The sequence below is a fragment of the Mesoplodon mirus genome (genome assembly GCF_964341445.2).
Source record: "Mesoplodon mirus genome assembly, chromosome: 8".
In the NCBI taxonomy this organism is placed as follows: domain Eukaryota; kingdom Metazoa; phylum Chordata; class Mammalia; order Artiodactyla; family Ziphiidae; genus Mesoplodon; species Mesoplodon mirus.
In genome coordinates this window covers 44,469,461-44,483,901 of record NC_138984.1, presented here as the reverse complement: position 1 = coordinate 44,483,901, position 14,441 = coordinate 44,469,461, and the positions used below count along the sequence as shown (strand labels likewise).

The window sequence follows — 14,441 nt, the reverse complement described above, 5'->3', positions numbered from 1 at the left end:
TATAGCCACCTAGGTTTCAGTATTTCCTTGTTGTTTCTACTATCCTCTTTCTAGCCATCTACCTTAGATTTTTCTGTGCTTACATTAGGAAAGATCTCTCAGGAGATTATTCATCTTTTCCTATTGGTGGTCTCACCCATTTAACTCCTCCCTCACCCCCTTATGCTTCATCTCCTAATTCTTTTGAAGCCTTTATAATTCTCACTGCCATAAAATTCTAGCCTCCATTTCTAAGAATAATATTGCCAGCAGCCTATTTAACATCCCAGAATTTGCTACCACCTTATTGGATATGACAGAGTGAGAGAACACTGACTCAACACTAAGTGATGTCAGACAAAGGAGTCACCCTAGAGGTGCTCACAATCTCTCCGTCACATTCCTAAAGCCCATATGTCCTCTGGAGGGTTGTGGTGGGGAGAACAGCTCCAGAAAAGTCTGAGGAAACATAGCAGGTAAGTAGAAAGTAGGAAGAGAGGAAAGGAGTGGTGAGAAGTCATCCCATTTATTAGAACATTATTCAGCTCAAATCCTTTGATGATCATTCAGGCTGGGACTGAGAAAGGAGAAGAGCAGTCAAGAGAAAAGAAGGAACAGAAAACTTCTTATAGCCAAAAAGTCTATTCCCATCTTGTTCTGAGGCTAGAGGGAAAAAAGGGTCAAGGATGGTAGACCCAATTCTGAGGTTGCTGGGAGAAGGAATAGAGAGAGCTCAGTAGGTGTTGATGACTTTGAGGATCCAGTCTGTATAGTGAGAAACCTTGGTGTAGTAGCCAACATCACCTCTCAGAATATACCCTTCTGACCAGGATAAGATCCCTTGGAGCTGATATTGGCACAGAATTGGGGCAGCAGCTACTTCCTGTTAGAAAGAGGAGAGATGGGTCAGGAAGAGTAGCCAGAACAAAGATGACCTAGTACCAAGTCCCCATCTGAGGAGCCCAGAACAGAAAGATTTAGGTGATAAAGGTTGGAAGAAATGTCTGGTGGCTATCTTGGGCCCATCCCATCACTCACCCTAGGCTACATCAGAGGAAGCCATGGAGAAATGAGAACACTCAGCTGTTTCCACCTTGACATCTAAGTTCATTCATGATTGGAAGGAGGACACATTCCTTCCTGGACTGTAATTACCTTCATCTCTTCTTGGATGTAGACAGGGAATTGGATTGGGTTGAGGGAGATATGTGGACCCCAAAACAGTGTCCCAGAGCAAACTTAGGAGGGGCTAAGGGAAAAGAGTTACCTTACATGAGTGTGTGCTATCCAGAGATGATCCTGCACAGAACATGTTCTCTGTGATTTTAACAGGCATTTTTCCTATAGGGGAATCTTGGCAATATTCATTAGGGAAGCAAAAGACAGTCTGGTTTATCTCGACATCAGGTTTTACATCTGAGCACATGCACATACATGGGGTGGGGGGAGGGGAGAGAGAGAGAGGGACTTTTCCTTTGATCCTTCACATATCCATCTCCCTTTCTTCTCTCCTTCCCTCCCTCTTACCTGTAATTGACCTCTCTATCATTCAATGAAAGAAAAAACCAAAATGAAAAGGAACCAGAGAAGAAGAAAAGAGACAAAATGAGAAAACTAACATCTGGTTCCAGTGTTGTAAACTACATGCCTTGGGCTTGTAACCATGCATGCTTTTACTTGTAAATGCATGTCCGTAGGTTTCTAATGAATGAGCCACATTCAGCATTACCAGCAGGGTGACCCTCCAACCCCTTCCTCACCCATACACCCCTTCACCCACATCTGAGTGGTAAATGAGTCAAGAATACTGGATTCCAGAGACCTCCAGCCATAAATAGTCATGTTACCCCTAGGTATATCTTATCACCAATTTGGGCCTCAGTTTCCACATGAATAAAATTAGAAGTTAAGATATATAAGTTCTCAGGACCCTAACAGCTTTCTTGATCTATAGTAAAAAGTATCTGATAATCCTCACTGAGCGGACATTCAAGGAGCACTAAGCATCTGTCCTGAGGGTCACTCACTGGAATTCTTCCATGACCAGCCCCAGCCAAAGACTGTGCAATTGTCTTCTGTCAGTCGTGGTATGGGGCAGAACCACCAGCTTCACCTGATCATTGAGCTTTAGGGGAATCTGTCAGCTTGATGAGCATGATGTCATGCTCAGCAGAATCCCAGGTGAAACTTGGATGTTGGATAGTAAGCATGGGTCTTAGGTTCTTCATCTTGTTTTGGAAACTCCCTTTTAAAGTAGCAATCTCTATCTCAAGAAATCTAGAACAGGCCATGAAGGATTAGTAGAGGAAATAGATATTATTATATTGTTCAATTTGCATCCTTTAGCACCCTAACTTGCTTTGTGACTTTACACAAGTTCCTTCCTAAACTTGCCAAGACCCCCATCTCCTTGCCTGGCAAATGACAATTTCCATTGCTGTTCTATAATTCTTTGATCCGTACCACATTGCATATAGTCTTTTCTTCCCTATTGGTTCATTCCCTGGTCCTCAGCTTCCCCAATCCCCTCCGTCTACATCATCCTACCCAGAAATCTAACTCATAACCACCCAGAACTATTTCCTTCCTCCTTCCAACCACTTCTTAGGCTTGAGAGTCCCCTGGGCAAGTCTCTTCAGGGCTGAGCAATCCCAGTGACTAAGGGGGAACACCTCTCCCTCCAGGAGCCCCATCACTCACGGTAAGAAGCAGTGCACTGCAGTGGGAACCCACTGTTTGTGGATCAGGGTCCCCAAACAAGCCTCATTTTCTGAGTTCAGGAAAACCAGAAAAGTTGACACAGTTTTGCTGTTCGCCTGACTGAACCGCCTGACTGATCTTGCTTGTTCTGGTGTTGGTGTTACGGTGGTTGTTGTTACTGCTGTCAGGTGGGGAAGGAAGGCAGAATCTTAGAGACAGGGGCAGACGTTCCAGAGCATGGACGTCTGAGATGTTTTATGTGGAAGTGCTTTGAAATGGTCAATGTGTTTTGGGTACTTAAAGTACTATTAAACTATTTCAGAATCCTTCTGTTAATTTCTCCTTGGACTTCCTTCTGCATTTGTGTCCTCCTTCTTACTCACTCCTCCTCTCTCTTCCTTTCTTCCTTTTGATTCTTCCTTCTTTTCTCCAAGCTTCCTTCCCAGCTATACAGCAAAATCACATTTTTTGCCACTATCCACCACGTATTTGTGTAAAGTTTCATCTTGGTCTGAATCTTCTCCTGTGCTGATGGAGCCAGGGGAAAAATCAGTGGACTCTAGTTATCTCTGAATGTTCTAGGAAACTACCAATCCCTGGGGTCCTGAATTCTTATCTTTCTGATGATCTCTTCACCCCTGTTATCTAGGGGTGAAGAGATCCTACACTTTCTTCCAATATGACCTTTTCAAAATTTTAAGCCAAAATAGGAACCTGCACTCACCAGTCACTGTCAGAATAGTGAGGAGGCTCTTCATGTCTGCTGTCTCCACACCCTCTTCCAGCGAGAAGACCTGGGAAGGGAGTGAACTACCAACAAGCCTGATGCTCTGGAAGCTTTGCAAGGGGAGAAATTACAAAAAGGGGTGGGGAGGTTCAAGGGAGCAAGTGGCGCTGAACTAAGGGAGGATGACATCAGCTGGAGGAAAGACAGTCCCTATCTCTCTAGAGGGTCTGCCTTCCCACTGCAGTCTGGGAAATTTATCCAGGGTGAGATGCCTGACCCCCAGGGGGATGTACTATAAACCAAGAACTTTGTTCTCCTTTATTAGCAAAGAGAAATCTCAACTGGCCAATCCTGTCTGCCCTAGTCTACTGTCTCTAGTAATACTTCAGCCCCCTGGTTCCCTTAGGTTTACTCACCTGTCCTCACTCAGTGTGGCTGATCTCTACCTCTCTGTGTGACATTTACCAGCCCTCAGCTTAAAAATAAACTCCCTCTTCTATGAGGTACAGACCCCCTCACCTAACACACTGAGCCCTCCCCCATGTCACACTGACCCTTATCGTGTGAGGACCCCTTGCCCTCATGTCACACTGGCTCTACCCCCATGTCATCCTCTCCTTATGTCACACTGTCCCCATCCCATGTCATCTTTCTCTATCCCCAAGATATCACTGACCTCTCCCTGAATATTTGCAGAACCAGTCAGAGACAGACAGGATATGCGTAGCGCAGACCTCCCTTGGAATGAAGTCAAAGGGATACAGAGTAGAATGTACCAGCCAGCATTTGCTACACAGCAAATTTCCTCAAAACTTAGTGGCTTAAAACAGCAGTCAATTATTTGCTCACAATTCTTTGGGTTGCCAATTTGGGATGGACTCAGCGGCACAGTTCTTCTGCTCTTAGCAGGGCTTAGTCATTCATCTGTGATCAGCTGACAGTCAATGGTCCCATGAACACGCCTGGTGGTTGGCTGGAGTGATGGGTGTAACTGGGCTACATGTCTATCATCATCCAACAGACTAGCCCAAGATCATTTATATGATGGTAGCTGACAGTGTTCCCAAGATCAGCAAAATGCTAAGTTCCAATGCCCAGCACTTTTAAAGCCTCTGCATATGTCATATTTGCTAATGTCCATTGACCAAATCAAGTTGCATGGCCGACCCAGATTCACAGGGCCACTTATCCCACTCTAGTCCCTGTGTATCCTAACTTCTTTTTAAAAATTGGCTGTAATCTTTGGCTTTTATCCCTCTTAGTTTGGCCTCCCCCGCCACACCTGAGCATCTCCCATCAGTACCCCACAGGCACCTATTTCTGCCCTGATCTGAATACCTTCTTCTCCTAGGCTCCTGGTCAAAAGCCCCTTGACTTCCTTCATCAAAGGTCATCTATGCATTCCCTGCCTAATGAGCAAGGACTGGCTCCTCCCCCTATCATTTGGTTAAACAGTGGCCCTGACTCTTTTTAATGTATTCCCCTGATTGGCTCTGAGTCCTTGGCTATTCTTTCTGAGTTCATAGCCACAAGAAAGTCTTCCCATTCATCCTTTGATCTGGCTACAACCCTAACTACACTGAGGAAGACTCTGCTTCTCTGCTCTCCATTGTGCTAATCCCTGTCTGGTACCCACTGAGCTCCACTTGTTCAGACTGGATTTTAAGAGCCCCTTTGATTCCAATTTGAGTCTACTCCTCCAATCCCCAAACTGTTTCCTGGAGCATTATTTTTCTCTCTTCTCTGCTATGAACTTTCTACTCTAGGCCAGCCAGTTTCTTCAGTATTCTTCACTTTGACCATTACCATACATGTGCCCTTTCATTCTTTGGCTCATTGTATAGACATATTTGGGGGCACCTACGCTACCCACTCCTTGTCAGGGAGTCTGTCGCTGCCCACAACCCTTGCTGAGTGGCTCAAGATTAGATGTCAAAAGGCCAGAAACTGGATCCTTAGAGATCCCCTTGGATCAATGTAGCTCTACCTCGGTGCCCAACCCTAGTTCTGCCTGATCTCGGTCTGACACTTCCATGCTCACAGCTCATCCTATCAGACCCTCACATACTTCTGGATGGTCTCAAACTTAAGAAGCTCCATTTACCTGGTTCCTAACCTTGACTTCCTTAAGGATAGGATTTATATCTGATTCAGCTCTGTGTCTCCAGATCCTAGCATAATGTCTGGCCCCACACAGATTTTACACACACATACACACACACACAACTTTTTTAGATGAATGAGTGAATACCATCTGCTTATCTCTTGACTTAAAACTCTCAACAATCTGCAACACTGACCTGACTGACTCCAGGGAATCTAAGCTCCCTGGCTTGACTTAGGTCACTTCCCTGTGAGTTATAGTGGGAATAGCATTCCTAGATCATGGTATTTGATCATACCAAGGGTGACGTACTGGATGTCATTGACATGAGATTTAATCTTTTTTTCTTTTAATAGCTTAATTGAAGCATAATGACATACAATACAATAACTATACATATTTCAAGTGTACAATTTGGTAATTAATATTCCCAAAAGACTCCTTATGTCCCTTTGTAATACCCTCTTCTTTCCCTCTCACCCACCACCTTGGCAACTACTAATCTGCTTTCTGTCACTGTAGGTTAATTTACATTTTCTAGAATTTTAGATAAATAAATCATACAGTATGTTCTCTTTTTTCATCTGGCCACTTTCACTCAGCATAATTTGAGATTCATACATGTTGCTGTATGACTCTAGAGTTCATTTATTTTCACTGCTGAGTAATATTCCATTGTATCGGTATACCAAAATTTGTTTATTTATTTACCCATTAATGGACATTTGGGTTGTTTCCAGTTTTTGGCTGCTACAAATAAAACTTCTATGAAATCACTATATACATGGGTCTTTATGTAGACATATGTTTCCTTTTCTCTTGGGTAGATAACTAAAGGTGAAATGGCTGGATTACATATAGTAGGTAATGGTTTAATTTTGATAGAAATGGCCAAATTATTTTCCAAAGTATTTTACATTCTCACCAGAAGTGTATGAGAGTTCCAGTTCCTCTATATCTTCACAAACACTTGATGCACTCAATCTTTTAAAATTTTTTTTTTTTTTTTTTTTTTTTGCGATATGCGGGCCTCTCACTGTTGTGGCCTCTCCCGTTGCGGAGCACAGGCTCCAGACGCGCAGGCCCAGCGGCCATGGCTCACGGGCCCAGCCGCTCCGCGGCATGTGGGATCTTCCCGGACGGGGGCACGAACCCGTGTCCCCTGCATCGGCAGGCGGACTCTCAACCACTGTGCCACCAGGGAAGCCCTATATCTCAATTAAAAAAAATTTTTTTTAGGGGCTTCCCTGGTGGCGCAGTGGTTGAGAGTCCGCCTGCCGATGCAGGGGACACGGGTTCGTGCCCCCGTCCGGGAAGATCCCACGTGCCGCGGAGCGGCTGGGCCCGTGAGCCATGGCCGCTGGGCCTGCGCGTCTGGAGCCTGTGCTCCGCAACGGGAGAGGCCACAACAGTGAGAGGCCCGTGTACCACACACACACACACAAATATATTGAGATATAATTGATAAACAACATTGTATTGGTTTAAAGTGTACAGTGTGCTCAGTCTTTAATTTCAGCTATTCTCATAACTGTGAAATAGTGTTTTAAATTTGGGGTTTAATTTGCATTTCCCTAGTGACTAATGACATTAAACATCTTTTCATGTGCTTGTCATTCATGTATACTCTTTGATAGTGTTTGTTCAAATCCATTTAAAAATTGGATTCTTTCCTTATAATTGAGATGTGAAGGTTTTTAAAAATATCTTCTAGATGGGAGTCCTTTAATACTTCCAGAAGCTGGAGAAATGGACTCCTACAGGTCCATCCACATGCCTCTTCCCTAGATCTGCTTCTCAATTTTCTAAGCTTTCTCCTTCCAAACCCTGAAGCAAGCAGCCACACTATTCATCACTGAGATGAGTCCCATATATTTTTGTTCAGGCTACTTTTCTTTCCACACAAAGTAGATGACTGGGTGTACCATAAATCTCTTCCTATTGGAAGAGTTTCCTTTCACTACTGTCTTCTAGGGCCATGTTTGAATGGGGTTATAGTGTAACAGTCCATTTCTGACTTTACCACATATGAAGCTGACCCATCTGTGTACCAAGCACAGACTTTTTCTCTTACAAGGGCTGGTCATAAGGGAATCTCCCTGCCTGCCCCCCAAAACAACCATATGTGTAAACTGAGGAAGGGGCAACAATGCCATAGTGGTGGGTGACACAGAAATCTGAGCCATCTACTTATGCAGCTTACTTGTCCTCTGGCCCTGCTCAGGACCAATCCTAGATATATCACTTCTGTCTTACTGGACTTCTGCTGGGGCTCACATGACTATGACTTAGTGGATCTGACAGAACACACCTTACAATGAATAGTTCTGGCTGTATGGTTACTGGATATTCCAAGATCAGGTACTCTGTCTCTACCAGGGCACAGCAGCACATCAGGGACTATTTTTTGAATGGTCGCTGCTGCAGATGGCATGACATTGTTCCAGAACTCTACAGTTTACACGGTGATTCTCTTACTAGGGCTTGCTGAAAGCGCCAAAAAATTTCTTCTCCTGCCACAGATACCTCTAATAGGTCTGCTAGGTAGTATGGCCCAAGTAGCGGTGCTCCTCGTACCATAGCCTGAGACTTCTTCAGAGCTTTTCCTCTGGACCCCACTCAAAGCTGGCAGACTTCCATATCACACAGGAAATGGTTAAATGCAATATTTCCAAGGGTTGAATATGCTGACTCCAGAACCCCAAAAGCCCACTGGGCACTATGCTTCTTCTTAGTGCTGGGACACCTGGCATGTCCCAGTCCACTAGACAGTGAGGTGGAGAACCTCTGAATCTTCTTAGGATATATCTTTTACCCTCTAGAGCACGTTTCTTGCCAAGGCCTCTAACATTCTTGACACTGCTTAATCACCTGCTCTGATTAACCTGATATAGTAGTTATCTGCTGCTCTCTTTGAAATTACATAGCAGCTTAAAACAGTAAATGTTTATTATCTCACAGTTTTTGTAGGTCAGGAATTCAGGAGTCGTATACCTGAGTGATTCTGGCTCAGGGTCTCCCATGAGGTTACAGGCAAGATGCTGTCCAAGGCTGCAGTCATCTGAAGGCTTGACTGGGCTAGAGGATCTGCTTTTATGATGGCTTAAATGGCTTTTGGCAGGAGGCCTCAGTTCCTTTCCACATGACCCTCTCTGTAGAGCTATTTCAGTGTCCTTATCACATGGTACCTGACTTCCCTAATAGCAAGTGACCCAAGAGAGAGCAAGGAATGAAACTGTAATGTCTCAGAAGTCACACATCATCACTTCTGCACTAATCTATTTGTTAGAAGCAAGTCACTAAGTCCAGTCCACACTCAGGGGGAGAGAAATTAAGCTCCACCTCTTGAAGGAAGAAATACCAAAGGATTTGTGGGCATACTTGAAAATCACCACACATGATATCACCAATATAGTGGATCACTGTGATGATATGCAGAATGTCCAGGCAGTCCAGGTTCCTTAGGGCTATATCATGACCAAAGGCAAAAGAATTAACCCTGGTCAACAAACACATGAAAGAATGCTCAACATCATTAATCATTAGGGAAATGCAAATCAAAACTGCAATGAGATATAATCTCACACCAGTCAGAATGGCCATCATCAAAAAATCTACAAACAATAAATGCTGGAGAGGGTGTGGAGAAAAGGGAACACTCTTGCACTGCTGGTGGGAATGTGAATTGGTACAGCCACTATGGAGAACAGTATGGAGGTTCCTTAAAAAACTACAAATAGAACTACCATATGACCCAGCAATCCCACTACTGGGCATATACCCTGAGAAAACTATAATTCAAAAAGAGTCATGTACCAAAATGTTCATTGCAGCTCTATTTACAATAGCCCAGAGATGGAAGCAACCTAAGTGTCCATCATCCGATGAGTGGATAAAGAAGATGTGGCACATATATACAATGGAATATTACACAGCCATAAAAAGAAACGAAACTGAGCTGTTTGTAATGAGGTGGATAGACCTAGAGTCTGTCATACAGAGTGAAGTAAGTCAGAAAGAGAAAGACAAAATACCGTATGCTAACACATATATATGGAATTTAAGAAAAAAAATGTCATGAAGAACCTAGGAGTAAAACAGGAATAAAGACACAGACCTAGTTGAGAATGGACTTGAGGATATGGGGAGGGGGAAGGGTAAGCTGTGACAAAGCGAGAGAGAGACATGGACATATATACACTACCAAACGTAAGGTAGATAGCTAGTGGGAAGCAGCTGCATAGCACAGGAAGATCAGCTCAGTGCTTTGTGACTGCCTGGAGGGGTGGGATAGGGAGGGTGGGAGGGAGGGAGACACAAGAGGGAAGGGATATGGGAACAGATGTATATGTATAACTGATTCACTTTGTTATAAAGCAGAAACTAATACACCATTGTTAAGCAATTATACTCCAATAAAGTTGTAAAAAAAAAAAAGACTGTAAATGTCTGTGTTATTCCACGCATCTGTTCCCTCTCCTTGATAGGAATGGAAATGAAGGCATCTGCTAATCAACACAAGGTACCTGAGGCCATATTAATGTGTTCCAGCAGAGATATTATTGATACATCTGGCATAGCAACTGCAATTAGGGCAACTATTTGGTTGAGTTTCGTATTCCCCAGGATCAGACATTTTTGTCAGGGCAAGACTGGTGAATTAAATGGGGATAAATGAGCATTATCACCCTACATTCTTTAGGTCTTAAAGGGTAGCATTAATCTCTGCCATTTCCCCCAGGATGTGGTATTATTTTTAATTTACTATCTTGGTAAGGGAGCAAATGTTTCAGATATTCCACTTGGTCTTCCCCACTAATGTAGCTTTTATCCCACAGTACATTCTGAGCCTCTTAGAATGGAGTTGCTTGTTTTTAAAGCACTGAATTATTCATAAAACATTGTGGCTTCCCTGGTGGTGCAGTGGTTGAGAGTCCGCCTGCCAATGCAGGGGACACGGGTTCATGCCCCGGTCCGGGAAGATCCCATATGCCGCGGAGCAGCTAGGCCAGTGAGCCATGGCCGCTGAGCCTGCGCGTCCGGAGCCCGTGCTCTGCAACGGGAGAGGCCACAACAGTGAGAGGCCCGCACACCGCAAAAAAAACAAAACAACAACAAAACATTGAAATACTTTCAGACTTCTTTTGACAAATTGGAAGATCTGGCTATTGCCATTTTTTTCTGGTGCTCAGAAGTAGATACTCATTTCAGATGGGCATATGCTTTTCTATTTTATCACAGTCCTCACCACTCCTTGTTGTCTCTTTCACACTAAGGCTAAGTGAGAGTTGCCATTCATCAGTGTATAAATAGGATCATTTTTCTTAAAGTAAAGAAGAAAGTGATATAGTTTTATATCCAAGTCCATATAAACACTGGGAAGAATGAAATGTAGACAGAGAGAAGTATACATTTCAAGAAAATGGGAAGAATGTTTTTGGAAGGTAAGAGAGCACAAAGATCATTCCTAAGCATTTAATACATAATATGCAAACAAAATATGACTGGGAACATAGTGTGCAATTCAAGATATAGGGAGCCTGAGTTTGCAATCCTTTTTAATCCAATAAAGAAGAATAAATAGTATATTCCACTTAATTTGCAAGGTACTTATTTCTCTTTAAAAGAAACTCTATAATTCACATTATTATGCAAAGCAATTTTAGTTTCTTTTCTTTCCATGTCGATATCCTCCCTCCAGGATATATACTGTCCCACTTCAACTCCCAAATTTTGCCCTTTGGGAATGGAAATAGAAATCATTGCTAGTTCATATGCTTAATAACTGTTGCTTCCTTATTTACAAAAAGAAAAAGTTTTACAATTCCAGTTCAGAAAAGAATTAAAATCTCATCTAAGGACACTTATTTTCTTCAATTTTAATATGGGCGGAAAGGTGATTTATTCTTCCAGTTGCTTTTTAAGTTGATGGCTTTAGGATCCAATAACTGTAATTATAACAGTAAAAGTAAAATTTCTCATTAGTAATTTGAATTCTGGTATGTCCTTAGCTAGAAAATACACATGATGACTAGAAAAATGTAACACTATTAGGTAAAATTATCCAGATGTTTTTTTAAAGGCCAAATACAAATTCATCACAATCTGGCATCGAGGTAAGCTTAAATGGTAGTTAGGTTATGGTGCACAGTTGTCAAACTCTTGCAAGGAAACAAGAGTGTTCTTATATTTAGCTGAATATGTCTTTCTCCTTCTACCACCTTCTCCATCTTCATTCAAGTCAATTATAAAATAAGGCAAGTTATTGAGCCCAATATTCATTGATAGCCAAGCAGGCAGCTTTTGGGTGTGAACCAGACTGGGGATGGCTCACTGGAAGCCAAATGTTTGTATGGAAAGCTCCCCCCTAAAATGGCACAAAAGCAAATATTTATAAACATGTTAAAAAAGTGTGGTGGAGCTCTTGGGAGGAGGGGTTTAAATACTGCCACACATTCCTAATTATACCATTTTGATAAAACATTGCTTTGCTACCATGGAGGCTGGCCCAGGCCTTAAGCCTTTCAGAAACAGGGTTGCTATAACTGGTAGGGCTGTCCTGACTCACAGTACTTCTTATTTTGAAATATGACTCTATTTTGATAACCTCAGACTAATCTGTATTTTGAATGCACTGAAAATTCATGTGCTACTTCTGAAAATGTTAAGGTTCCTATAGATAGGTTTCTCAATTGCAATCTACACAAAGGTCACAAGAAAAGAGTGGTTAAAAATGGAAATCTGTTTCTTGCTGAGCAAGCATTTATCTCAAATGGTGTAAGCATTTATTTAAATTCTGCACCGTGATGTTGACTATTGTTTTAAATGCCCTTCTTTATCCCTCAATCTAATAAAAAAGTTGTTTTCATTCTGATAGATATTTTTGATACACATCAGGCTCCTGTTAGACTTATCAGGCCCTAGAGCCCATGACTCAGATGATTTGGGGCCCATGGGAAGGGAGTCAGCTCTGTTAGAAGTTGTCTCTGAAGATAAGGTGATGGTAATGGTGGAAGGTTGGTGTTTTTCTATTTGGTCCTTATTTGAAAGGGAACCAGGTGATCAGGAGGTAATCAGGTCAAGAGGCCAGCCCTCCTGCTAAACCAAACTGCCTGCCCTATTCCTATGACCCCTACTAGGGTTTCTAGGTTTGTTGGCACATTTTAAAAAGGACATTGAGTCAGCCAAGCATTGATGATTGAACTCATTGAACTAAGTAGCAGCACTTTAGAATTTTGTCTTGCATCCAAGAAACCAATAGCGGCCCCTTTCAATCGTACCTGAATTGTATATGCTAACGAGGTGACTCTTGGTAGGCCCCTAGATAGCTTCAGGATGAGGGCTGGTTGTGGAACCAACCTTATGATTAGAGAGAGAGAACTTTCAAGCCCACCCCACTGACCTCCAAAGGAGAAAGAGAGGGGCTGGAGATTGATTTAATTACAAATGTTCAATGATTTAATCAATCATGCCCATGTATGGAACCTCCATTAAAAACCCCTAAATGATAAACTTCAGAGAGCTTCCTAATTGGTGAACACATCAAGGTGTTGGGAGGGTAGTATGCCCAGAGGGCTCTGTGCCACCCCTTCCCCCCCCCCACCTTATACTTTGTCCAGTGCACTCCTTCCAGTTGGCTGCTCCTGAGTTGCATCATTTGTAATAAACTGGTAATAGCAAGTAAACTATTTCGGAGTTCTGTCAGCTGTTCTATCAAATTATGGAACCTGAGGCGGGTCATGGGAACACCCAATTTATAGCCTGTCGATCAGAAGTACAGGTGGCCTGGGACTTGAGATGGTTGTCTGAAGTGGGGACAGTCTTGTAGGAATGAGTCCTTAACCTATGGGGTCTGCACTAACTGGTAGCTAGTGTCAGAACTGAATTGTGGGTCACTTAGTTGGTGTCTGGAGAGTTTGAAAATTGGTTGGTGTGAGGAAAAACCCCATACATTTGGTGTCAGAAGTGTTGTCAGTAAAAAAAATAGCTCACCAGGCTTTTATGATTTCCATATGCTAGAATATGAATCGGGTTTGCCAAATCCATATGAAAAAATATACATGTAGGCTCTAGTCTACTGGGTAGATCGGACAAGACTCAGTTGACTCACAGATACATGGAAATAGATCAGACAAATAGCATGTGTTTGAAAGGAACACTTTAGTTAGACAAGGAGCGGGGATTTTTTGACAATCGTTTTGAATGTGAGTCAGAGTGTAGGTTTGTGTGGGTGAGTGTGTGGGTGTATATACATCTGTGGGTGTCAGAAAGAGACAGCCAGAGATAGATGGCTGCAGTTCCTTAGCTAGTAAAATGACTATAATAGTAAGATAAATTTAAAGGCATAGAGCTTCATAGAGCCCTTTAAAATAGTTTTAGACACATGATGTCTACAGACAGGCTTATTTAAAATACCAATTGCTTCCCACAAAGACTCTAAATTACCCCCTCCTTACATAATACCAGGCAATTTTCATTTACCACTTACTTGAAATTTGGTAATTATCACAAATTAAACCCTATCTTACATTCCTGATAGTCAAAACTTTTTAAAAATGGGAAAATTGAGATACTTTGGCTGCATTTCTTATCTAAAAAGTGACCTTCAGCTGTTCATAGACCAAGAAATGACAGCAAATAACTTGCTACAGAAAAAGGAGCTAAATGGGTAATAGGATAAGAAGAATTTTATTTACAGCTATAACAAGATAATTTCTGATATACTTATCTACATGCAGTAAATAGGCAATACAAAGATGTAAAAAGATAGGGAATTGGCAATGTAATTGCTTGTCTTGTTTAACCTGGGAGAATAATGATGATGGTGAAGTGAAGTCTATGCACAGAGATTTTACTTAACAAGAAATTCACAGATTTTCACTGTTTTGGGCAATTCCATGATTGCATCTCTAGACCCTGGCAAGTGTGAAT

General features: G+C 42.3%; 1 protein-coding gene across 1 annotated transcript in view; it reads right to left on the bottom strand.

Annotated features, from left to right (window-relative positions):
• Positions 1-712: 712 nt before the first annotated feature.
• LOC309809358 (serine protease 58-like) overlaps positions 713-14,441 on the bottom strand; it is a gene marked incomplete at both ends in the record, with an annotated part of 32,343 nt that continues 18,614 nt past the window's right edge. Inside the window, 7 exon segments of the mRNA XM_082630417.1 lie at positions 713-862; positions 1,247-1,395; positions 2,007-2,050; positions 2,052-2,113; positions 2,115-2,256; positions 2,680-2,860; positions 3,404-3,473. Of these exon segments, the coding sequence (XP_082486543.1) occupies positions 713-862; positions 1,247-1,395; positions 2,007-2,050; positions 2,052-2,113; positions 2,115-2,256; positions 2,680-2,860; positions 3,404-3,473 (798 nt within the window).